Below are 25406 nucleotides of genomic sequence, written 5' to 3'. Positions count from 1 at the left end.
AATTTTTGTTTTTTGATTTTAAGTGACATAAAAAGTAAAAAATATTTTGTTTTATTTTACACTGGTATTAAAATATATTATGGATTTATACCTTTTTGGTATAATGCACTTGGCTATATATATATATTAGATGCTCTTTCTCTATTTTGCATTAAAAATATGTTCCGTATTTTGTAAGTTTTTTTGGAGAATATAATATATGGTGTCTGTTTTTTTTGATTGAGAGTATTTCATTATGATGAAATATTTTATTGATTAAATATTAAGGCAAGAATCATTCACTACTTACTATATTTTTATCAGTAGCACCTAGAATATACACTTTTTTAATCAAATTTCCTTTACTTATGACATAACTTACTTTTATGTTTAATTTCTATTAAATAAAAACCTAAACTAATTTTTTATTTTTTAATTACTTAAAAGTATTAATTATACTTGAAGGTAATCGTGCAAACTGCCGCCAAAAATCCTTACCCCTCCTCCCATCAGCAACCCCCCTCCCCCTTCTCCAACACCCCCCTCCGTCTAACAACTTCTAACGACTTAAGATCTAGCGACTTTTGAACCTCCGTTTAGCGACATTTGCTCATGACGAGTTGCCAACACTGTGAACAAGTGTGACAGTCTGCTTCAAGAACTGGAAGAGTGAGCTCGTGTTGGCCGTGTCTGTCATGCATCGTGGATTTCATAACAAGTTTTGTTTTATAGAAAAGTGCTAAAGAACTTCAAGAAATGCCAATAATTTGGTGACTCTGATGACTCAACAATGTTTGAGTATGTCCAAATGCTTGCAGATTGGCTGGATTTACTCTTTAGGGAGTTACGCATATTTAAATTTATTGCAACAGAGGGAAAACATTATTGAGAAGGGAATATGGAAGTCTAGGCATTTACAGGGCTTATGACCTGTCATTGGCTGGTTTAAGTGGCCACTTTACACACTGTAACATTCACCATTCTGCCCATGTTTAAACATCCACATTTCCTCAACTCTTCCATCTGTTGACTTTTGTTAAGTAAACTGAACCAGCTGAACCAAATCGCCGCCCTGTAAATGCCTAGACTTCCATATTTCCTTCTCAAGAATGTTTTCCCTCTGTTGCAATAAATTTAAAACTCTGATGACTGTTTACAAGTGGTATAAGCCATTTAAAAGCTAAATGAGTCGGTTGAAGATGAGTAATGGTAGAAATGTCCCTTGACACATTGATTCCTCGTTTCATATCTACATTTGTGTTGCAGAGTGGCGGCCCTGGAAGGCCACTACGAGGCCGTTCGCATCCTGGTGGAGCGCGGAGCTGCGGTGGACGCACTGGATGCGGATCAGCGCAGCACCCTGTACATCTTGGCGCTCGACAACCGCATCTCCATGGCGCGCTACCTCATCCAGCGGGCGAGCGCCGACGTGGAGACCAGGGATAGCGAAGTAAGTGCTGCTCATCTCGAACGGTGTTCCCGCTACAGGTTACTGTGTAAAGACCCTGTATATCCTGGCGCTCGATAACCGCACCTCCATGGCGCGCTACCTCATCCAGAGAGCGAGCCCCGAGGTGGAGACCAGGGACAGCGAAGTGAATAATGTCAAGAAGACAGACTCATTAAGGCAATTTTATGATCCTCGAAGGGCTGAATTTACTAGCATGTAACAGTCGCCGACAATTATTAATTTAAATGATAGATTTTTCACTTATGCAGACAATTGGTAGAATTCCTTATTAAATTTGGTAATGTATACAAAATAAAACAAGTTTATTGGATTGTAATTCTACTTTATTTTATATAAATATACAAAGGGTTTATTGTGACGCGTTTTGTCTTGTTAGGGCATTTTCAAACAAACGAACTTAAATATTTACAAAGTTGTCTTCTATACTAAAAATAATTGCTGTTTTATGTTTGTGGATTTCTATACAAGCCAAAATAAGTAGAGTAATTAAAAATCAATTAGGGTATACTGAGTATATTTTAGAGGAATATTTTGGTTATATTGAGGAAAACCTTCCATTATTTCAAAATATTTGTAGGGTGTATGATTACAAAATTAATATAATATTTATGATGTCATATGACGATGTAATATAATAATTATAATCATGATGATGTACTATTATGATGTATAATATGATGATGTAATATAATAATTATAATTACAGTAGAGTCTCGATTATCCGAACTAAACCGGCCGCGGCAAGGTCGAATAAGCGAAAAGGTCGGATAAGCGAAAAGGTCAGATAAGCGAAAAGGTCGGATAAGCGAAAAGGTCGGATAAGCGAAAAGCTCGGATAAGCAAAAGGGTTGGGTAAGCGAAAAGGTCTGATAAACGAAAGGGTTGGGTAAGCGAAAAGGTCTGATAAGCGAAAAGCTCGGATAAGCAAAAGGGTTGGGTAAGCGAAAAGGTCTGATAAACGAAAGGGTTGGGTAAGCGAAAAGGTCTGATAAGCGAAAAGCTCGGATAAGCAAAAGGGTTGGGTAAGCGAAAAGGTCTGATAAACGAAAGGGTTGGGTAAGCGAAAAGGTCTGATAAGCGAAAAGCTCGGATAAGCAAAAGGGTTGGGTAAGCGAAACAGTCTGATAAGCAAAAAGGTCGGATAAGCGAAAAGGTCGGATAACCGAAAAGGTCTGATAAGCGAAAAGGTCGGATAAGCGAAAAGGTCAGATAAGCAAAAGGGTTGGGTAAGCGAAAAGGTCTGATAAGCGAAAAGGTCGGATAAGCGAAAAGGTCGGATAAGCGAAAAGGTCGGATAAGCGAAAAGCTCGGATAAGCAAAAGGGTCGGGTAAGCGAAAAAGTCAGATAAGAGAAAATGTCGGATAAGCGAAAAGGTCGGATAAGCGAAAAGGTCGGATAACGCGGAAAATTATAATAACGATATTGAAAATGTGTTACATAATTTTATTTGCACATCGAAAACTTTTCAAATATGTACATGTAACATAACTAAATGTAACGAACTAAAACATCCGTTTTTCCTACGTTATAATCTTACGCCACTTTTAATAAAGTTTCACCATTGTCTAATCTCTTCAAGGCTTTCAGTTTTTCTTCCATTGACATAACCACCTTTTTACTTTTTGAAGCCATCACCACAACTTTTAAAGACGACAAAATTAAAACACAACTAACAGTCTAACAAAACGGCAGAAACTAAACAAGGAAACGATGCGTGCAGTCGGGTAAAGGAAAGGGCCATAGCCCCGGTAGGTCAGATAACTCGGAAGGTCGTATAACCGAAGGTCGTATAACCGAAGGTCGGATAACCGAAGGTCGGATAACCGAAGGTCGGATAACCGAGACTCTACTGTATGATTAAATGTCCTAACAAGACGAAACACGTCACAATTCCTTTGTATATTTTATAAAAAATAAAGTAGAATTATAATCCATAAATTTGTTTTATTTTGGATACATTGCCAGATTTTTCACTATTCGTTTTTGATCGCTTACTAATGACTCATTTTTTTTTAAAAGGGTCAATTTTCATTCTTATGTTTTCCTCAAAAATCAAAAACTTTCTTATGAGCTGTAAATAACTTATTATAAAACGAGAATTAAGTTGTGGTAAAGCAGGGCTCCAACCTCGGACCTCTGATTTGTGATTTTACCGTTTTTTTTAATAAGTGTTTTCTTTTCTCGTAGGGACGAACTCCACTGCACGTCTCCGCCTGGCAGGGACATTATGAAATGGTTAATCTTCTACTGACTGTTGGTAAGTTGTACACAATTGATTGTCTTCTTATTAATATATTTATTTATTAAGGAAATCATACATACTTTATATAAATACAAGTTACAAAAGAACAATTAATCAATTAATTATTTTTAAAAGTAAAACCAATTACAGATTTCACATTGATTTATAATGAATACAGGAGGAGAGGGGGAAAAATAATTAAATTCTACAAAAATAAATCTATAAAAATAAAAATATTAAATAAAAAGTACATAAAAGGGGGAAGACATTGTATAGCTCCAACTCTACTTTCCTCCCTCTCTCTCTGCTTCCATGAACATCTATATATCTTAGTGAAAATTCACAACCAACAATAATAATTTATATGCAGGTAGTAGATGTACATATGAATAAGTAAAAATGAAGAGTTGAAATTAAAAGTTAAAATTAAATGTTAAAATTAAAAGTGAAAGTTAAAATTAAAAGTTAAAATTAAAATTAAAATTAGAAGTTAAAATTTAAATTCAAAGTTAAAATTCAAAGTTAAAATTCAAAGTTGAAATTAAAATTAAAAGTTCAAATTAAAAGTTCAAATTAAAAGTTCAAATTAAAAGTTCAAATTAAATGTTAAAGTTAAAAGTTCAAATTAAAAGTTCAAATTAAAAGTTAAAATAAAAATTTAAAGTTTAAGTTAAAAGTTAAAATAAAAATTAAAATGTTAAAATTATAAGATAAAATTATAAGTCAAAATTAAAAGTTAAGCAGGAGATAAATTTAAAATGTCTTTAACAGATCTGTTAAAAGTATGGTATTTACAAGGTAATATGTCGATGTCCCTAAAACTGTCACTATAAGTAATCCGTATTCTTCAAAGAGTGCTATTTTTCATATAATTAGTCATTGAGTTAGGAATGTCGAAGAGTACAGATTGACGAGTTCTACGGACAGACACTCGATATGAAATGCTTCTAACAATTTCTGCGCTATCAATTAGGTTATTAACAATTTTGTATAGAAAGCTCATATCCAACATGGTACGCCGAGTTGCGAGATTTTGAACCTTGTGAAAATTAGCGGACTCAGTCCTACTTGAAAACGAAACATTATTTTTGAAATCTAATTGTTTAAGAAAATAGTTTTTAATATGTTCAATATGATTTTTGTAAGTAAGATTGAAGATTCTAAATCGGTGAACCAAACTTTAGGACACTACATTTATATGAAAAAAAAGTTTTCTTAATGCGCTAGTTCTTGTGAAAGGTTTGGTTGATCGTATGACAAGCCCTAACATTTTGTAAGCTTTTTCTACAGTATTTTCCATATGTTTGTTAAATGTAAGTTTAATATCAAGTATAACTCCAAGGTCACGGACTTGCGCAGCGAGACTTATTTTTGGAATCTCTAAGTTCAGTCATATCACTCCAATACTTCAGGAATTACACTGGCTACGTTTTCCACAGAGGGTGGAGTGCAAACTCTGTTGGCTTATGTATAAGTCACTGCGCAACTCTGCTCCAGAATATCTAAGGGAACTCTGCATTCCAGATGAACTAGCTGACAGACATCTTACGCTTAGATAAGCTACATCTATGTCGAAAGGAAAAGTCACTATACCTCTACACAAACAGCGTACTAAATTCGGCGAACGTGCATTTTCTGTCGCAGGCCCTACGGCATGGAATGCTCTCCCAGCAGAAGTGCGAGGCTGTGAGAGTGAAGTGATTTTTTTCGGAAGAAACTTAAAACCCACTTGTTCTCTAAATCATTTGAATAAATCCTTAGCATGTGGTGACAAAGTACATTGTTTTTCTTAAATCAAAAAAGTTAAAATTAAATTTAAATCTTTATATAATCACTTTGTAAAGCGCCCTTGAGGTATTTTATTACGAAAATGGCGCTATATAAGTTATCCATAATAGTAATAATAATGCACTGTTTCCTTTCAGGTGGTTGCAATATAGACGCGCGCGACGGGGAGAGGCGGACCCCCCTCCACTCCGCCTCCTGGAGGGGCCAGGCGGCCGTGGTGCGCCTGCTGCTGTCCGGCGGGGCGGACGCTAACGCCCAGTGCGACCAGGGAGCCACCCCTCTCGGTACGGAAAGCGCAATCATTTGATCAAATAATATCGGTTTTTGACTCGCTCGAACTTAAATTCACGCTTATCAGTTCATGGTTTACCTATTCGTTCTAATTCTCAAGCCACTCTCTTAATACCCATCCATAATTCCTCTTTCTTCTCTAACTCATATAGTGTCCATGCGGCTCCACTGTGGAATCATCTCCCATCCACCATCAAAGATGTTACTACATTATCTCTGTTTAAATCACGTCTGAAGAAACATCTCCTTTCTCTTCCTTAATCTCTCCTCCCTTTCTCTTTTTTCCCATTGAGTAATAGTTTTGATTTAAGGTAATTTTTAAACAAATACGTTTATTTCTATTTTTATATATCTTTAGCTTTTTAATATTTTTTTCTATTCAATATGTTCTGTAACTTGAATTATAAAAATAAGACTATTATTTTGTTGGTTGGTTGGAAGAAATTGCCATTTATCAATAAGCCCGCCAATGTACAAATAACATGTACAAAAAGTTAAATAAATAAATTCTCCATTTTAGGTCAAAACTTGTGAAGCTTCCATGAATGTTACGAAGCTGATTATTTTATGCGTGAAAGTAAAATTAAATTGAAATGAATTAGGAAAAAAAAATCTTGATTAAACATTCCACAAATTAATAAAAAAATTCGAAAACGATCTGGTTGAAAATTTTCAAAAACCATTTAAAAAAATCATAACTCAAAAACTATGCAAAATCGCAAAACATAAAATTTTCAAAAACCCATTAAAAAAAATCATAACTCAAAAACTATGCAAAATCGCGGAACATCGGTGGGGGTGGTTCGAATACCCCTCAATACCTACATTTTACCTTTGGACGTCACTGTATAATTGAATTAGCAATGTATTCCTCACTGGGACATCCCATGCCGAGGAAGACATTTTACAATTTTAGTTCAGTGTGAAGTAGGTATATATACTTTTTTTTATACTGTGGAGAGCAACACCCGAAGCCGTGTGGTTGGCAGAGCCAAACCCCGATTTGATCCGCAACGCGTAGTTCAATTTATTTTTTTCAATTCAATTCATTTATTTAAATATAACATATACATTACAAACATAAATTCAATACGTACATATTATAAAAAAGAAAAAAAATACATGAAAGAGACTCATGTCAAAGTAGTAGGAGAATCCTGCCCCGGAAAACCCCTTCAGATACACGGAACAGATCAAGTATTACGAAATGGAAAAAAATATTTACGAAGAAAAAAACATATCAAAATTTAAAATAATGGTCAAGACATATGTGATAAACAATTTATAAATTAAATATATTTTCAATGTTATTATTAGAACACACATAACAATATGTATGATATGTGTGCCCTACTTTAAGATTTAAATTTAAAAAAATAAAAAAAATAGCCAGAGCGATGTTGTTCAGCATAGCGGTAGCCCTTCCAACAGGCAGGGTGGTCCTGCATATCGGAATATGAAACAATCTATGCACTGATGCTGTCTTAGGTAATTATCAGAAACATACAAACCAATGCTCATCATAATCTCAGAATTATCGATTACACCGCGTAACAATCGATAAAAATGTGTCGTCAAATACACATTCCTTCTAGTCTCTAAACGGTTGTAGCCGAGCATACCCTGGAGAAATTCGGTCGGGTAGAGCCGAGGATTATACCCGCACTCTCTCATGTAGAGATATCTCAGAATAATCATAAAAGAGTACTTCAGTTCATGTGGCCCCCAAATCGTCGAGCCACTCTCGAGTCTACTTCGCACCAAGGAGTTGTAAAGAGTTTTCAGTACGCACAGTAAGCTCGGACAAGATATTAAACGTCGCGCACCGGAAGAACATTTTACATTTCGTGCCGCTCACCACAGCTCTCCGTCCGGTGTTCGCTATTGTAAATTCATTGTTATATGAAATTAAGATGATCAGTCTTACGTTTCAGGTACTAGTCCAGGGACTATGAAATATTCTTGTGCAAGAACACCCAATTAAATAAATATTTCGCATCAGCCATGTCGGGAATCGAACCCGAGACCTCTCGCACCGTAAGCGAACACACCACTAGGCCGACTGAATCATCAAACTCCATTTTCCTACAAAGCTCTGTATATTTATTTCTTAGTATTTTCCTCTCGAATATGAGGAGAGATTTTTCCTCTTTTTCAATCCAATACCCAGCACCCAGCATTCCATGTAAATAAAATAACAAATGTTTCAGGAATCGCATCCCAAGAAGGCCACGAAGAGTGTGTTCTTTGGCTGCTGCAGCACGGAGCTAATCCGAAACATTCCGATCATTGTGGTAAGATATAATAGAGTCTTTATTCAATAAAATACACATGCTATTACAATATTAATACATTATAAATTATTAAAAACATATTTGTCCTGATAAATAAATAAATAATAAATGATAGTTTGTCATAGGGTGCTCAGACATTAGTCGTACAATTTACACCTTACGGCATTTAAAATTTCCTCCAACAATATGTGAGTCATTATTTTTATCAAATGTGCGATTGTTTTCTACTGTCAAATGTCCGATTCCAGGTCGCACTCCAGCCAAGGTTGCCATCAGGGCTGGTCATCTCCACGTGTGTCGACTGCTGGAGCGCTGGGGAGCCACGCCGGCCACCCTCCAGCCAGAAGTGCCCACCGGCACCAATACAAGTGGTATGATACGGGCTGTTTTAATTTTGTTTTATTTTTACCAGAAAGTCTTTTTAATGCACAATAAATTAAGATGTCGAGAAAAAAGGTGTCTCAAGCATGGAGGGCAAACGCGCCAACCACTACCCCCATTGAGTCAGACGTTCCTCGAGTTCACCGAGTCAAAAACTCGTTCAGGATTCAGGCTCTTTCTCACACATAGATCTGTATTCTTAATTCTCACAAACACGGAATTAGTATAAATTATTACTACAGTCCTTAAAATGTAGCTTGATTAAAATGACAGCTGTCAAACTAATGTCACTAGTGATGGGAAATTAATGATCACTGATCAAATCGATTTCATCAGTTTTTTCATGCAAACATGAAACTCTGTTTCCAAAAATTGATATAAAAATGCAAAAACAAGCCTATTTTAGTGTGTTTAAGACAATTATTCACCAAAAAATAAGACATTTACACTTTTTTTCATGAACCACATCAAATGAATTATTTTTTTATTCGATCAATTTACATTGATTAATTTGTTTCATCTCTAACATTTTTGCAAAATGATGTAACCTCGTAAGAACGTCGTTAATAATTAGGCTTATTTTAGTTTCTTTTTTAGTTTTAAAGCTGATTTTATAAAATTATGTTGATTTATATGTCAAGCATTGTATAAAAAATAAAAAATTTAACATGCCAGATACGAATGATTTTTCATGTGTCAATATAAATCACTCTTTAGACGTTACTACAAAGTTATGTCCTCACTTTTGCTGACAACTGTCATTCTAATCAAGCTATATTTAAAGGACTATATACAGATTTATTTCATCAGAGAGGGAAAACATTTTTGAGAAGGGAATATGGAAGTCTAGGCATTTACAGGACTTATGACCTGTCATTGGCTGGTTTAAGTGGCCACTTTACACACTGCGTAACATTCACCATTCTGCCCATGTTTGAACATCCAAATTTCCTCAACTCTTCCATCTGTTGACTTTTGTGAAGTAAAAGAGCTGAAACCTTTATCATGTGGGTGAGATTCATCCGGCTGATTCCATCCAGTCAGTCTGCAAGCATTTGGACATAATCAAACATTGTTGACTATATACAGTGTTGGCCTCGTCAAGTAATGGTCAGCGCGTTTGCCAACCATGCAAGAGGTCTCAGGTTCGATTCCCAACACTTTTACAAGTTAAGCGTAGTTACAAGTGCTGTACATTAGTACAGTATGCATGCACCGTACTGTAAATGAAAGTCATTGCTTGCTGAACATCTCGGTCAAAGGAAGCTGTTTGACTGTTATCATCTGTTTTCGGGCAGCCAAGTCGTTATTTTATGAATCGCAGTATGTTTCCGTCTTAATTTTTTTTTCTGAAATTCTGAAAATAAATCGGATAGTCGGAGTTTGGATGAATAAAATAATAATCGTATGCACAGAAAAATATTTATTTATTGATGCACCTCATTCGTACGTCAGTGATTAATTAATAAGTACGGACAGTCCAACAGATTTTTAATCGTTGTATATAAAATGATGTCTTGATCGAATCTTCAATTAAGTCGTCATGTGAGCTAATAATAAATATATTTACAATTTGCAGGATCCACTGCGGAAACCAAGCCTTGCACCGCTTCCTTGAACACCAGCAATGCTCGACTCTCACCCGTTCCATTGTCAGGACATAACCAAGGTAATAAAATTATTCTAAATCTCATCAGTTTTGTAATATAATTTATTACAAAACTGATGAGATTTTTGAATCTTGGATTTTGAAAGTACAGGCTCTTTTTACGTTTTTTCAAGGGAGCAAGAAAAAAAGTGTAAAACTGAGGAAAACGCTAAAGTGAGGAAATGAAAAATGTATGGAAAAAAAAGGAATTACATAAAAATAAAATTGATTTGCTACACTATAGTGTACATATACTTCCAGAAAAGTTGTAAAAACGGTGATAAGTGGAAATTGTCAATATTTTTTTTTTTCTCTATTTTCAATGATTTCACTAAAAATATTTTATATTTTTCTGATTTCACTAAAAATATTTTTATATTTTTCTGATTTCACTAAAAATATTTTTATATTTTTCTTAACAATATTATGTAATCTGTTTTTTTTTTTTTATTTAAAAACAGATGTTAAATTTATTTTATGTGTAAATTAAAAAAAAAAACGAAAATAGAATTTTAAATTTATAAAATATAAAATAATTTTACCCCTAAATGTTGGGAAATTTTATTTATACGGTATCACTTTATTTTCTATTGCATCACTAAAAACAAATGTCATATAGATTGCGGCTTTTTAAACCATCTTTTTTATAACTTTAAATATTAATATTGTTATGTTTTAAACACCGCAATTTATTGCCATTGAAACTGAATTGTTTCTAAACGTTTGTCAACTGCGTATCATGATTTGTACAAGTCAATGTGACGTTTTTGTTCAAATGAAAACTAAGACTAACCCTAAAGAAAGACACTTAAACAAAAAGGTCAATTATTTATTTATTTATTTATTTCATTTTATTTGGGATTTTTACAGCTATTACATAAACAAAATAATTAGAAAAATCTTAAAAATACTAAAGCCAATTAAAAAAATCCACTGTAAATATAATGACACATAATATATAAGAAAAGAAGTTTAGTAATTGTATTTGTGTGACGTTTGTATTCATGTGTATGTGAATGTGTGTATGCGTGAATGAATGAGGGAGAGGATACATGTGCGTGTGGGAATGAAAGAGGGAGAGGGTGCGTTTGTATGGGTGCGTAAGTATGAAAATAATATATTTGCTTAAAACTTATAAATTGTATTAAAAATGGTACAATAAAGAGCTTAGTAAAAAGTGAGAAACCTTTTTGTTAAAATTCAAATGACGAAATGATATAAATTGTTTTTTTTTTTTTTTTTAAGTATGTTAAATTTCAAAACCGTATTCTGAAGAAAAAAAAAAGCATTTTATTTTTTTAATTTAACTGATACACATCGAATGAATAATGTGGGACGAGTCCTATACAATACAGTAGGTAATCACAAAATGCAGTAAATACGAAATAATGACAACAATAAAATAAGGATTGACAATACGCGAACGTTGATTCAAAACGAACACACAAATGCATATTATATGCACCTACATAATATATAAATAAGAATAACATATAAGTTTAATAGAAATGATTCGGATTATAAAAATAATATAATTACACTGCATCTGCTTTGAATTTAGGTTAAGACAATAATTTATATTTTATTAGTTGTTTACCTATTTTTATTCTTCATTCGTGGCGCGCGAGCCGCGGCGTCATTATTACGACATAATTTTAGTTTTTTTTGACACATCAAATGAATTCCGAAATTTTTTAAGCGTAAAACCGGGGTCATGAAAAATGTAAAAAACGTTAATTGGGGGGAATATTTGTATGAGAATGTATAAAGAAAAATGGGTCCTGAACATTTCGGTGTAAAAAGCGGGAAAACATAAAATCGAGGAACGTAAAAATGAGGTTTTACTGTATAATAAGTTTTAGTTGGTTTTTGTAACTACCGTACAGCCACTGTCAGTACTGAGCTTTGCCTTCTGCTTCAGGATCCCCGGACTCCAAGAGGCGCAGCGTCCACAGCTCCAACTCCACCAAGAGCAGCTCCAACCTGACCTCTTCCACTGTTAGTTCCTCACACCAGGAGGCTACAGCTCGCCCTCCATCCGCTGCTGAGCCCCCAGCGGTAAGGAAATTAAAATTTTAAAAAATCTTACGGTGTTACTCCAAGGCGGAGGTTGGCTTTATTAACTCTTGTGTGGCTGTAATGTCACACTAGTCTACATACAATACAAGACTTGATATATCTCTTTTTTTTTAAATTATGGAGTTGTATTTTTTGTAATCTTTCAGTGGACATTTTCACACCGTATTTGGAAAGTAAAATTTGTATAACTGAGGATTTTCTGAGACACCTATACTTGGGTGTGCGGTGGTTTGACTTTGTTAGGAATGAGGTAATAAGAGAACGGAGGCAGCAAACTCCGGTGACAATTGTCGTCTAGCGGAGGCAATACGGTTGGCTAGGCCATATACTGAGATGCCTCCTGAGAGCCTTAACCACGCTTGTCTACTCTGCAAGGTATTATGTTCTCGACGTCCTGGACGTCCAATGCTGGCAGTTTATGTCGGAATTTCGGGATGAAAACCTGGCTTGGGAGGACGCAAAGGAGTTGGCAGCCGACAGGGATGCCTGGAGGATCTCTGTGGATACCATACGCTCCAACTAGGGAGCGGACATGAAATGATGATGGATTTAAACGCAAAAAATATTTAGCCTTGCTACGCGAAGAATGAATGTCGACCAACACAGCAATAAATCTGTATAAGAGAGAGCACAAAAACAGAACTCGTAACAAGGAAGACAGAGACGCTGTTCCGTGACCAGTGTTTGTGTGAAACAGATTCAGTCGGTTATTGGCAGCGAATGACGCACGTATGTAAAAAGAATAAAAATGCGAATGTGTTATAAATTAACTTAATTGCAAAAATAATTATATACTTCTTTATTATGTTTTTAAAAGTATCAAACATTACATATAGGCAACTCTCTGCCTATCCATATGGAAAACAGCGAGATGGTAGTAGTATTATAATTATAAATATACGTTTATAGTTTTATTCCACTTTTATTTATAATATTTTACCAGGGACCAGGTTTTGTCGTGACCCGGTCACTGGTAAAATATTTTAAAGAAAAGTGGAATAAAACTATAAACGTATTTTTATTATTATAATTAAAATGCAGTTCCTCCAAGAAATGTCGGTAGAATAAATCAATCTATTTTAAAAGTAGTAGTATTAATTTAATATAAATATTTTTTTGCTTATGAATTTGCAACGAGTCTTAAATAATTCACTTTTACAAAATGGGGATTAAGTTGTAGAGTGCGCAACATCAGTCAAGAGACCGCAGCCCTCTTCAGATCTCTCCTTCACTAATTGTCTGCTTTCCTCGACAGAATCGCAGCGCGCTGGCCCTGACTTTTGCCCAGCAGGTGGCTCGCTGCGGGCGCCGCGGGGGCGGAGCGCCCTCCTCGCCGCTGTACGCGACACCCCCGCACAGCCCCCTCAGCGACGTGTGCAGCCCCACGCAGCCCCAACTGGGTAAGGCCGGGCCCCCGTTGATCCATTACACGGAAATATAAGGAACTAATGTTCACCGACTAGCGGTAGGGATGGAATGCCCCTTCACTCCGTTGCAAAAAGTCCATGTTAAATGATCACTGAAATAGCGAGAATTTAGCGGACACGGAGCTATGAGATGTTACCTATTTAGGTTTAAACTAAGGAATGATGACTATTGTCCATATTTCTTCACAGAGTATCGAACATCTGTTATTTCAGTGCCCATTTTTCAGTTTACAACGCCCTAATCTTGAAGCAGGATGCAGGAAAGATGGAATATCCTCAACAGATATCCACATTGTCGTTAAAAGTAGTTATCACGCGCCATTGTTCTTGGACTTTGCAACAATGGTGATTGGACTCATAAAGGTAATAAACCAAAATCAGTGATCGAACATCCCATTTCCAAGACGAGCAAAAATGATTTTTTCCGAGTACCTTAGCCTTGTACATGACACGTAAGGCTACTGAATACAGGGGTCCAAATATATATTTAAAAAAAATAAATAGCAGATCTCAGATGTAATGAGGTAACATTTGATAACATTTTAGTTTATGGTTTTCTCCATACATTTAATCATTTTCATAAGGAGCTACTTCTCAAACAAACCGAACAAAAATATTGTCAACGATTGAGAAAAAACTCTTCAATGAGGATCTTCAGCCCTACGGGAAATTGGATACAATAAATCTTTTCTTGTGCGGGATAAAAATTGGACCATTAAATTGTACTGCAGTTTCCTGAAAAATATAGAGGTCTAGACATGTACAGGGCTTATGACCTGTCAATGGCTGGTTTATGTGGCCACTTTACGCACTGTGTAACATTCACCATTCTGCCCATATTTGAACATCTATATTCCTTCAATCTTTTTATCTGTTGATGTTTGTGAAGTTAAAGAGCTGAAACCTTTATTTATGCGGGTGAGATTCATTCAGGGTAACTTCACAAACATCAACAGATGAAAGGTTGAAGGAATATAGATGTTCAAATATGGGCAGAATGGTGAATTTTACACAGTGTGTAAAGTGGCCACTTAAACCAGCCATTGACAGGTCATAAGACCTGTAGATGCCTAGACTTCCATATTACCTTATCTTAAATGTTCTAATTATTAACGACGTTTTTACAAGGTTACATCATTTTGAAAAATGTTGGAGATGTGACAAATTGATCAATGTAAATCGATCGAATGAAAAAATAATTTGTGTGTTGTTCATAAAAAAAATAATTAAGTAAATAATTGTCTTAAACACATTATAATAGGCTTGTTTTTGCGTTTTTATATCAATTTTCGGAAACAGAGTCTCATGTTTGCATGAAAAAGCTGATAAAATCGATTTGATCGGTACATGATCAGTGATCAATAATTTCCCATCACTAGTGACATTAGTTTGACAGCTGTCATTTTAATAAAGCTATATTTTAAGGACTATAGGTGCGGGCAAACTAGGGAACAGAAGAGAGCTTTAAGGGAATTGATAGTTTTGAAGTCAGTTGTGCTTCTGTTAATAAATACAAGGAGTTTTATGGATTTATTGATAACAAAAGTAATATAAAAATTTTAATATTTTCATTTTATCCCTCGAGGTATTCTGTCGGCGATACCTCCGCAGTTCTCGTCCCCGCCCGCCGCCCCCAACCCCAGCTCCACGGACCGCCACTTCTGCCGGGACACGCACATGCGCATCATCCTGGGGCGGGAGAACAAGCACTCGCCCCCCACTGCCGGGGAACAGAAGGACAGGTAGAGATGCTGCGATCATTCAATTGTATCCTTATTTAGTTGCGAAAAATATGAGTAAGACGTGCTACAGCCATAGAGATCCCGTTCGGTGGAAACGGCTGAACTAGAAACTCCGGGTTAGGTTGGGATAGGAACTTAACCCAGCCTATCCAAAATGGTAGTTTCTCTAAGAAATAAATCATACTAGGACCGCTTAAGGGAACTCGGGTTAAGTTCACTGGGAGCGCAGGCCGTGTGGTGACTCCATCTTAACTGAGCAATATAATGTGCCCAAGTTGAAATCAATGTTCACTATGAATGAAAACCGCCATCTCAGAGGTCATTCATTGAAACTCAACACTACCTCTTCATCCAGCCCCGGGAAGAACTTCCTGACAAACCGAGTCGTGGAGAAATGGAATGGCCCGGTGCTGGTTCAGTGAATGTTACCTAGATGCACACGGCAATGTATAATGTTTAATAACCATGTACACTTCGGGGGTTAAGGGTCATAAGGGCGAAACTAAGGGCGAGATAAATGATAAAACAGTTTTCATAAAATAATACTGTCTTTTAAGGGTAACAAATAAAGAAAATAAAAAAAAAGTCAATAGAGCATAAAATATTTTAGAGACAAAAAATATGAAACTACGCTTTTGTCTATATGACCCTAAATTGCGCTTACATTAGTAAATAACCAAATTGATGTAAAAGATGTTTTATTCTTCTGACTTTAAACAAAACGCTTCATTTGTAGTTTCACACAAATTTATCTAGGTAACTACTTATCGGATGAGTTTCATCTTTTTGTCACTAACAGGATATTTTGTTTGTATATCAGATTAGTACTTAACACGAAACAGCATTTTTTGTAGTTTCGCCCTTATGACCCTAAGCCCCCGACTTGATATACACGCATTAGCTTCATAGCTGCTAGTGTATTATTCATAATAATAATATCCTAACCTAACCTTACTTCACATAACAAAATAAATAAAAAAATATAGCAATTATTATTGTTGTATTTAAATTAAAGTCAGCCTCGCCGTGTAGTGGTCAGCGCATTTTGCCTACAATGCAAGAGGTCTTGGGTTCGATTCCCGACATGGTTGACGTGAAATATTTATTTAAAAAAATTGATTTTGCGCTAAAATATTTCATAGGCCCTGGACTGGCACCTGGGGTAATATTCTGAATCCTCTCTACCCCCTAGAGAGTGGTTAATTTGGGGATTTATTATTTTTTTTATGTGACGACACTTTGCTTTATATAATGGCCACACAGATGATTAAGCGTCAAATGGTGTATAAAACTGTTTAATAAACGAAAAAAAACTAATAGGGTTTGGTAAATTCAACCTAATTAAGTGTTTTGGGTAATGTTTAAAGTCGCAATAATGGTCTAAATAGAAATCTTTGTATACGGTTTCACGTGTTCGTATTTATTTGACGTTAAATCTTCAGTGCGGTCATAAATGTAGCAAAGTTTAGGTGCATGCAAAAAATAAAAATCCCCAAATTAATCACTCAAGGGGATAGAGAAGATTCAGAATACCACCCCTGAAGCGTAAGAATGATCATCTTACCTTCATGTAACAAAAATGATCTACATAGGCTGCGATTGGTTTACCGATGCAATGCCCTATGCACCATTAGGTGTGGAACGGGAGTGATAATGATGATGATGAAAATTAAAGATGCTAAGCGAAGTTCAGCCGTTTCGTTAAACGTTGCTTTCACCGTTTTGGCTAAGCGTCCGTTGGCCATTCAATTGAATGTCGGCATTTATTGAGCAGCCTAGCTGTTCAATTGAGTGGATGATTGAACTATTTGGCAGTGACATCTATATGACTGCTGTCTTCCTGGGAAAAGTTAATTCTTGAGGAACAAAAAATTTTGTTCTCGTTATTTTCTTGAGAGGAAAAAACTATTTAAATTTAACCTCAAAATTGTAAAACTATATTTTGTCAGATTTGTAATTTTTGTATTGGCCTTACAATCATAGAATTAAGAATAGTCCAGAAGGAGCGTAGAATCATATTTGAATACATTGGACTGTGTCCGAAAATCCCCCCACTATGCCCTACTTTTGCCGCGCGCATTGGTGATGTCGCCGCGTAATGTTGCACGATGGGAAAAAATATAATCATAACAATTTTTTTTTAAAAGCAATCTGTTTATTTCTCTAAAATTTTATTGTGCACGCGGAAACATTGATTGACACAACAGAGTAGATAAGTAAAGGGTCATTTAATAAGAGTAATTAAATTAATTAACTTTGAACTTAAAACATAAAACAAATTTTATTTTACATAAAACGGATATTTTTATATCATGTTAAATTTCAATAATATTTGATGTTTTAAAGATAATGTCGTTCAAATGTCCACTGCGGCGTTGTTTAATCCGAGGTCTAATTTTCATTAGATGAGCAAAGCAGGGTAAAAAAATTTACAACCCTGGCAACACTAAAAATATATATCCATTTTGTTTTTTTTGATAATATGACAGATGGAAAACTAATTCAATTTTTAAGTAATGCATTTGCTACTTACACATGCATTTGCTAATTACACATAAAATGTGTTCCTGTTCCTTTAAGATCCCAGCAGTATTTCTACACTTTAAAACGACCCAACACGGCATAGTTGAATTCAAATCGGGAGTTACGTACTGAGCGACGTCTACAAAGAAACAAATGGGTCAAAACGTAAAATTACTCATTTATAAGTATTAGTCGCCTTCTGTTTGATGCGCATATGCGGTTTCTGGACTATTCTTAATTCTGTGCTTACAATATTACATAGAGCTAATGTAGCCTTGTCAATATATTCTCTATTAGTTTTGAACTATACTCTCTTCATAATGACCCTTTTGTATTTAGACTTGTTTTGCAGTAAATATTTTGTTTTTATCCCACTCTTAAATTATACGTATTGTTTATATTATAATGCATACCACTACATTTTGAAAATACGTAATGGAGTCCCGTTTAAAATATTAATTCATCGTGAGGTGCTGTAATATTGCCTATGTTGCTACGTCTATCCCACTTATCCCATCGTTGATTCCATGATTGGAAGCATTTCCGGAAGGCATTCCCATCGGCCGTTGGCTGCTCCGTCCTGGCCCTCTCAATGGTGTCTAAAACGTTTTCAGCCAGCAAGAGCCAGAAGTCGCATGGTGCTAAATCCGGAGAGTCAGGCGGATGTGGACAGACAGGAAACTTTTTTCGTCCAAAAAAATTGATTAGAAGCGCAGTTTTGTGACAAATTTCGCACTCATTCGTCTCGTTTTTAAATAATTTTAATAAGTGCTTTATGTGAAAGTGCTTTGCCCAGACCCGTACGAGATGATCAGTTCTTCGGTAAGCTCTTGATAGTCAATCGCCCGTTCGAATGAATCATTTTTGTCACCTTTTGTCTGTTTTTGGGATTCAAGTTCTGACCATTCCTCGTCTACAATCAACTCATTTCCACCTTTAAATAACTCATACCTCCGTGGTGTAGTGGTCAAGACGCTTGACTCACACTTGAAAGGTTCCGGGTTCGATTCCCCGTGAGAACACAAAAATTAAATGTGATTTTTCTCAAGCCTGGGTGTTCTGTGATGTAATTCACCACTGTAATTGGGCCTCCTGGCCTGTTGTGGTGCAAAAAATAAAAATAAATAACATATACTATTTGTAAACAGTCCATACAGTTATTTTTAACATGACCTCACCCTTGAGGCTCTGGAAGCTGACTGACAAGTCACAACTTGTTAAAACTTGACACTGACTATCTCGATGAATCAGGCTATCGGACTTGTTACTTCAAATGGATGTAGTGTCAGCAGCTGCTCCTATAAAAATTCATTCACTGTTTATTGGAAGTAAGAAAGATGTAAAGCGAATTTGCCAGCAAAGAATAGGAATAATAATTATTATGTAAATTTCAACATTTTCAAATTGTATAAATTATCAAACATGTTTTGCTAATTTAAATGTGGCTCTGTTACTCTCTCTCCTCCCTGCCCCTCCCCCCTCCGCCCGCTGGTCACCGCGTTGTTTACAAAATGGCTACCCCCGGCAGCGGTACGCGAGCTCACGCGGGCCAGTCCAGCGCGCGGGTCTCGTGCCGTAAGCTCGTCGGCTCCATCGGGAAGATCGCCCGCAGGAAAAAGTCCAACTCCCCCATAGTGTGAGTAGAGCCGCCCTATACCCGACCCGCTGCCCCGCCGCGCCCGCTACCAAGGATGTTTCTCCCGGAATATTCATCAGACAAATAATAAATAAAAGATTTGTTTTATTTTTTTTCTTTTAGTAATACTAAACAAATTAATGAAAGACAGTAAAACCCCTTAATTATGTTTTTTTAAGGGACTGACAAAAAAAATGTAAATGGAGGGTAGTGAAAAAAATAATATAGAAAATTATTTTTCACTAAAAAAAAATGCGGCAATGTTTTACCCATTTTTTTATTGCAACTTTTTAAAATCACATTCATAAATTATAAATGTCTGTAAAACACAATAAACCACCTTTAAAATAAAAATTATATGTATAAAATAACATATTAGTATTAAAATCAAATAAATATAATAAAATTACAGTAAAACCCATAAATTACATTTTTTAAGGGACCAACAAAAAACAATGTAAATGGTAAGGAAAAAAATTAATTCAGTTTTTTTTATTTTATTATAATATGAAATAAATTAAGCAAATACAGTGAAACCTCTAAATTATGTTTCTTAAGAGACCGAAAAAATAAATTAAATGGAGGGTAGTGAAAAAAATTCATTCAGAAAATTATTTTTTATTGAAAAATTTATGCAGCATTGTTTGGACCATTTGTTTATTGCGACTTTTTGAATATCAAATTTGTAATGAATAAATGTCTGTAAAAGACAGTAAACCATCTTTAAAATTACAACTGAAACACGAAGATGGCGGCAATACAATAAATGTTCATAAAACACAATAAACTGTTTGCAAAATTACAATAAAAAAAAAACACAAAAATGGCGGCAATAATTTTAACTTACCAACAAGTTGATGTAATGATAGAGACTAACTTCAGACTCTTGTGCTGTCAGTTTTCAGTGGGGATTGCAATTTGTTCCCACCAACAAGTTAGTTTAATGATTAGAGACTAACTTTAGACTCTTGAGTTGTAAAAAACATGAAAATGGCGGCAATAAATGTTCGCTATACACATTAAACTGTCTTTAAAATTACAAATGGTGTAGTGGTCAAGATGCTTGACTCACGCACGGAAGGTTCCGGGTTCGATTCCCGGTGAGAACACAAAAATTAAAAATGTGATTTTTCTCAAGCCTGGGTGCTCTGTGATGTAATTCACCACTGTAATTAGGCCTCCTGGCCTGTAGTGGTGCAAAAAAAAATGTTAATGTTAATGTTAAAAAATTTCTACAAAAAGTTGCTATAATGATTAGATACTAACTTCAGACTCTTGAGTTGTCAAAAACACGAAAATGGCGGCAATAAATGTTCGCTATGCACATTAAACTGTCTTTGAAATTACAAATTTCAATAAAAAAGTTGCTATAATGATTAGAGACTAACTTCAGACTCTTAAGTTGCTAAAAACATAAAAATGGCGGCAATAAATGTTCGCTATGCACATTAAACTGTCTTTAAAATTATATAGATATGTAAGATGTAATCCGTTTTCACTTACATCTGTCAGTGCCTGGAACTGGAGTTGGTAAGGGGGGGGCTTGAGATAATATGCATAGACAACGCTCCTTATATTTCTATCTGTGCCCTGTGGCATTACCAACATTAAAATGAATGCATTACTCGTGAACTTCTGTGGCAAAATTTATTACCAACTTACGATCGTTTTCGAAAGACCTTATTTTCAAAACGAAAATAATGAATGAAAATATTCATTAAAAGGGTTTACATAAACACTAGGAGAATCTTTAAAAAATATTTTATTTGTAGAGTTAGGTTAAATCTGATATTCCTCCCGAATGGTAATACCAGATTCAGCGCCCTATGCATGATTAGGTGCGAAAAAGAAATGATGTTGATCAGTTAGTAAAATTCGGCCGCAAGATTATAACACCGTTTTCTTAGGAAACTATAGCTCAAGACTGCTTTCTCTACATTCATGTAATAAATTATTGAGATAAGCTGTATTTGGTATATTATGCAGTGCCCTATCCACTATCGAGTGCGAATAGAGAGCGACAATGATGAATACATATTTAGGCCATTACTTTTATCCAAACATCCTTGGTACCCGGTAACAATCACCGCAATTATTTTTTCCTCATCGGATCGCTTGAACTTGGAATTTGGAATTCTCTTTAGCGCTTTTTTCTTTTCTAGCTGTCATGTGATACATTTCCTAGCTTCGCTTCTCTCTGCAAAACGCTTAAACCCCTAGTTCTTACTTGTATAATGTGGGCTTAGTATTTATGTATTTGTAAAATTTATTTTAGTTTGATGCTATTGTGTACTATACGTATGTATATTTCAATTTGTGTTTTTATTTCAGCGATTTTTATGCAGGGTTTATTTTGTTAATATTTTGTCTAGCAAAATACTTTTTACAGCTCAATAATGCTTTCTTAGTCTAAAATATTGTGAACTCTACAGTTATCTTGCGATTAAATTTTCTTAAATTGTTATTTATTTATCAATTTACACGCCCTGTGGGCTTTTACATTTATTAGAAATTCACTCAAGTGCAGCAGTGAAACATAAATATGTACATTTAGTTAAAATTAAAGATAACATAAGAAAAACTAAAAGATACAATAATAAATAAAAATAAGGAAATGTACCAACATAGGTATATGGGTATATACAGGGTGTTCATTAAACCCTGTCACATCCGAAACCTTGATGATCAGTATGAGCAAGAAGACATATTGGCACATTAAAATATTTTTTTAGAACTAATAAAATTTAAAAAAATAAAAAAAGCCAATGGTTGCTTACTTCTATAGGAGAGAAACGAGGAGGGGGAGGGGAAAATCTGATACTGCGCCGCGCTCCCCTCACTTCTCCCCTGCAGAAGTAAGCAACAATTTGTTTTTTTTATATATATTATTTTTCAAATTTTTTTTTGTCCTCATTTTTTTTTTTAATATGTCTTCTTGTCCATACTGATCATTGTGGTTTCAGATGTGACAGAGTTTAAAGAACACTCTGTAGAAAGATATTTAGTATATTTACATATAAAAACATACACACATACATACACATGCACATGCATACATACACACGCACATGCATACATACACACACATATACATACATGCATGTATTTATATATATACAAAAAAAAAAAGTAAATAAAGAACAATATTAAGAAATTTTATACATATTAATTTATAACCTTTTGAATACTTAACCTATAATTTAAATTGAGTCATTTATTAAGCAGTACACGAAATACAGGCGCATCAGCAAAGGCTGCCTGCCTATAAAAAATAATAATAATTTCTCTTTCTAAAATAAATTAAGTTAAAAAAAAAACCTTTGAAAACTATTTTTAATGTAGTTTTTTGAAGTACTTTTATTTAAAACCTAAGAGCTTTATTTTAGGAAAAAAAATAAAAAATTTATCAAACCCCCTCTCTTAACGCAAGCATCTTGCTTCATTTAAGAGGTAGCAACATGAAAACAGACTTAACATTAAACCCATCAAAAACGGAACAACTATGGGTGGCTTCAGCCAGACGACAGAATTTGATTCAGGATTCGGCCCTACCCAATGTAGGGAGTACCGCTTTACCCACCGTTAAACTACTGAGAGTTTTACTCAATTCTGACCTTTCTCTTGATGCTCAAATTAGTAGGATGATAAGTTCATGCCTCTCCAGCTGAGACAAATTAAATGCATACGCAAAAATTTGCCGGTTGATGCCGCTCGTCAATTAATAAATGCTTTTGTAGTGTCTAGAGTCGATTATTGTAATGGTATTTACGCAGGTCTACCAATGAACAAAATGACTCGCCTACAGTCTGTATTGAATACTGCATCGAGACTTATTTGCGGAATCTCTAAGTTCAGTCATATCACTCCACTACTTCGGGAATTACACTGGCTACGTTTTCCACAGAGGATGGAATACAAACTCTGTTGGCTTATGTATAAAAGTCACTGCACAACTCTGCTTCAGAATATCTAAGGGAACTCTGCATTCCAGCCGAACTAGCTGACAGGCGTCTCACGCTTAGATCAGCTACGTCTACGGCGAGAGGAAAAGTTATTATACCTCTACGCAAACGGCGCACTAAATTTAGTGAACGCGCATTTGCGGTCGCAGGCCCCACGGCATGGAATGCTCTCCCAGCAGAGGTGCGAGGCTGTGAGAGTGAAGTGATGTTTCGGAAGAAACTTAAAACCCACTTGTTCTCTAAATCATTTTTTTTTTTTTTTAATAAATATTTGCGTTCTTATGATTTACCCAAATATTTAATTTTGAGGGCCATTTTCAACGAGTTGTAAATAACTCACTATTAGAAAATGGAATCAAGTTGGGGTAGAGTGGGATTCGAACCACAGACCTTTGGTCTGTGAGTCCGAGACACTAGCCACAGGACCACAACCCGATCATTTTAATAAATCCGTAGCATGTGACAACAAAATGAATTTTTTTAATGAAATTACAAATTTAAAAGCTTCAATTAAATTTATTCTTCCATAGAATCACTATGTAAAGCGCCCTTGAAGTATTATATTATGAAAATGGCGCTATATAAGTTATCCATAATAATAATAATAATAATAATTTACATATTATCAGTCGGCGTACAATACTGCCAATCTACAAAATCAGCTTTTTCCAAGAGATTGTCAAAACTGTTCTTAAAATCAAATCTAAAACATTATTTACTCCGATCCAGGGTACTGTTCTTCTTCAAAAAGCTCACCTTGTATTGGTCCCCCGTGTATGGCACGATTAAGGAACATCCAATAAGAGTTGAAAATCCCCCATATGAAAATATCATTTTTGCCAAAATTGTAGATTGGCCGACTGACGATATTTATATATGACATTAAAAAAGATAAGTGATGCGTAAATTCTAATTTGGAATGATTTCAAGATGATGCGAAGGCGACGAAACCAGTCAATGGTTATTCCAAACATCGTTGCTGTGTTATTATTATTTTATTACTTTTTCAAAATATGTTTTTTTTTTGTTTCAGCGCTGCTAGTAAATCAAAAAGAAATGGAATCGTCACAAATCCGGCTATGCGGCTTGTCGCCAATGTCCGAAATGGCCTAGGTATAACATAAAACTACCCTACTACTACTACCATTACGCCATTTCCCCGTAGGGATAGGCAGAGAGAATGGACCGCCACACGACTATCCTGGCATACCTTCCTAGCTTCTTCCACATGCATACATCTTGTCATACATGCCCTTCGGTTCTGTCTGCTCTTGGCACGACTAGACTTAAGATTTTGGTTTATCTGATCATGCCACGTATTCCTTGGTCGTCCTCGTCTCACGTTACCGCTCATTTTCGCCATATATACTTGTTTTACCATTCTTTCGTCGTCCATTCGTTCTACATGACCAAACCACCTCATAGACTCTTTCTTAATCTTATCAATTATACTTGACTCAGATTTACACCCTCGCCTGATTTCATCATTTGTAACCCTGTTTTATATTGATTTTTCGCATTTCAACAGCATTCACTCGGCTTTCATCCTTCCTCTGCCAGTTCCATGTTTCACTTCCATACAGAAGAATTAGGACATAAACTCCATTGTGCACTGCCAGTTTAGCTTCGATTGACATATTTTTATCAGCAGTTACTGTGTTTAGTGCTCTGTTCATTTTGTTGCCCGCATTCACTCTCCTTTCAACATCTCCTTCTACTCTTCCATCTCTTGAAAACATGCTTCCCAGATACACAAATTCTTCTACTTGCCAAATATACTTGTTTTACCATTCTTTCGTCGTCCATTCGTTCTACATGACCAAACCACCTCATAGACCCTTTCTTAATCTTATCAATTATACTTGACTCAGATTTACACTCTCTCCCGATTTCATCATTTGCAATACTACCCCGTATTTTCAATTTTACTTTATATTGGTTT

At 35.2% G+C, this 25406-nt stretch overlaps 1 protein-coding gene across 1 annotated transcript in view; it reads left to right on the top strand.

Moving 5' to 3' along the window:
* Window positions 1-25406, top strand: part of LOC148276231 (uncharacterized) — a 52217-nt gene that overhangs the window by 19465 nt on the left and 7346 nt on the right. The window contains exons 16-25 of the mRNA XM_088234544.1: window positions 1246-1429; window positions 3639-3708; window positions 5619-5765; window positions 7983-8066; window positions 8315-8437; window positions 10027-10116; window positions 12017-12153; window positions 13430-13574; window positions 15187-15343; window positions 24498-24577. Of these exons, the coding sequence (XP_088090670.1) occupies window positions 1246-1429; window positions 3639-3708; window positions 5619-5765; window positions 7983-8066; window positions 8315-8437; window positions 10027-10116; window positions 12017-12153; window positions 13430-13574; window positions 15187-15343; window positions 24498-24577 (1217 nt within the window). The remainder of the gene's footprint in view (window positions 1-1245; window positions 1430-3638; window positions 3709-5618; window positions 5766-7982; window positions 8067-8314; window positions 8438-10026; window positions 10117-12016; window positions 12154-13429; window positions 13575-15186; window positions 15344-24497; window positions 24578-25406) is intronic.

The sequence above is a fragment of the Micrasema longulum genome, unplaced genomic scaffold (genome assembly GCF_059751315.1).
Source record: "Micrasema longulum isolate JH-2025_06_02 unplaced genomic scaffold, ASM5975131v1 h1tg001257l, whole genome shotgun sequence".
In the NCBI taxonomy this organism is placed as follows: Eukaryota; Metazoa; Arthropoda; class Insecta; order Trichoptera; family Brachycentridae; genus Micrasema; species Micrasema longulum.
This window is presented reverse-complemented; position numbering and strand designations above follow the sequence as displayed.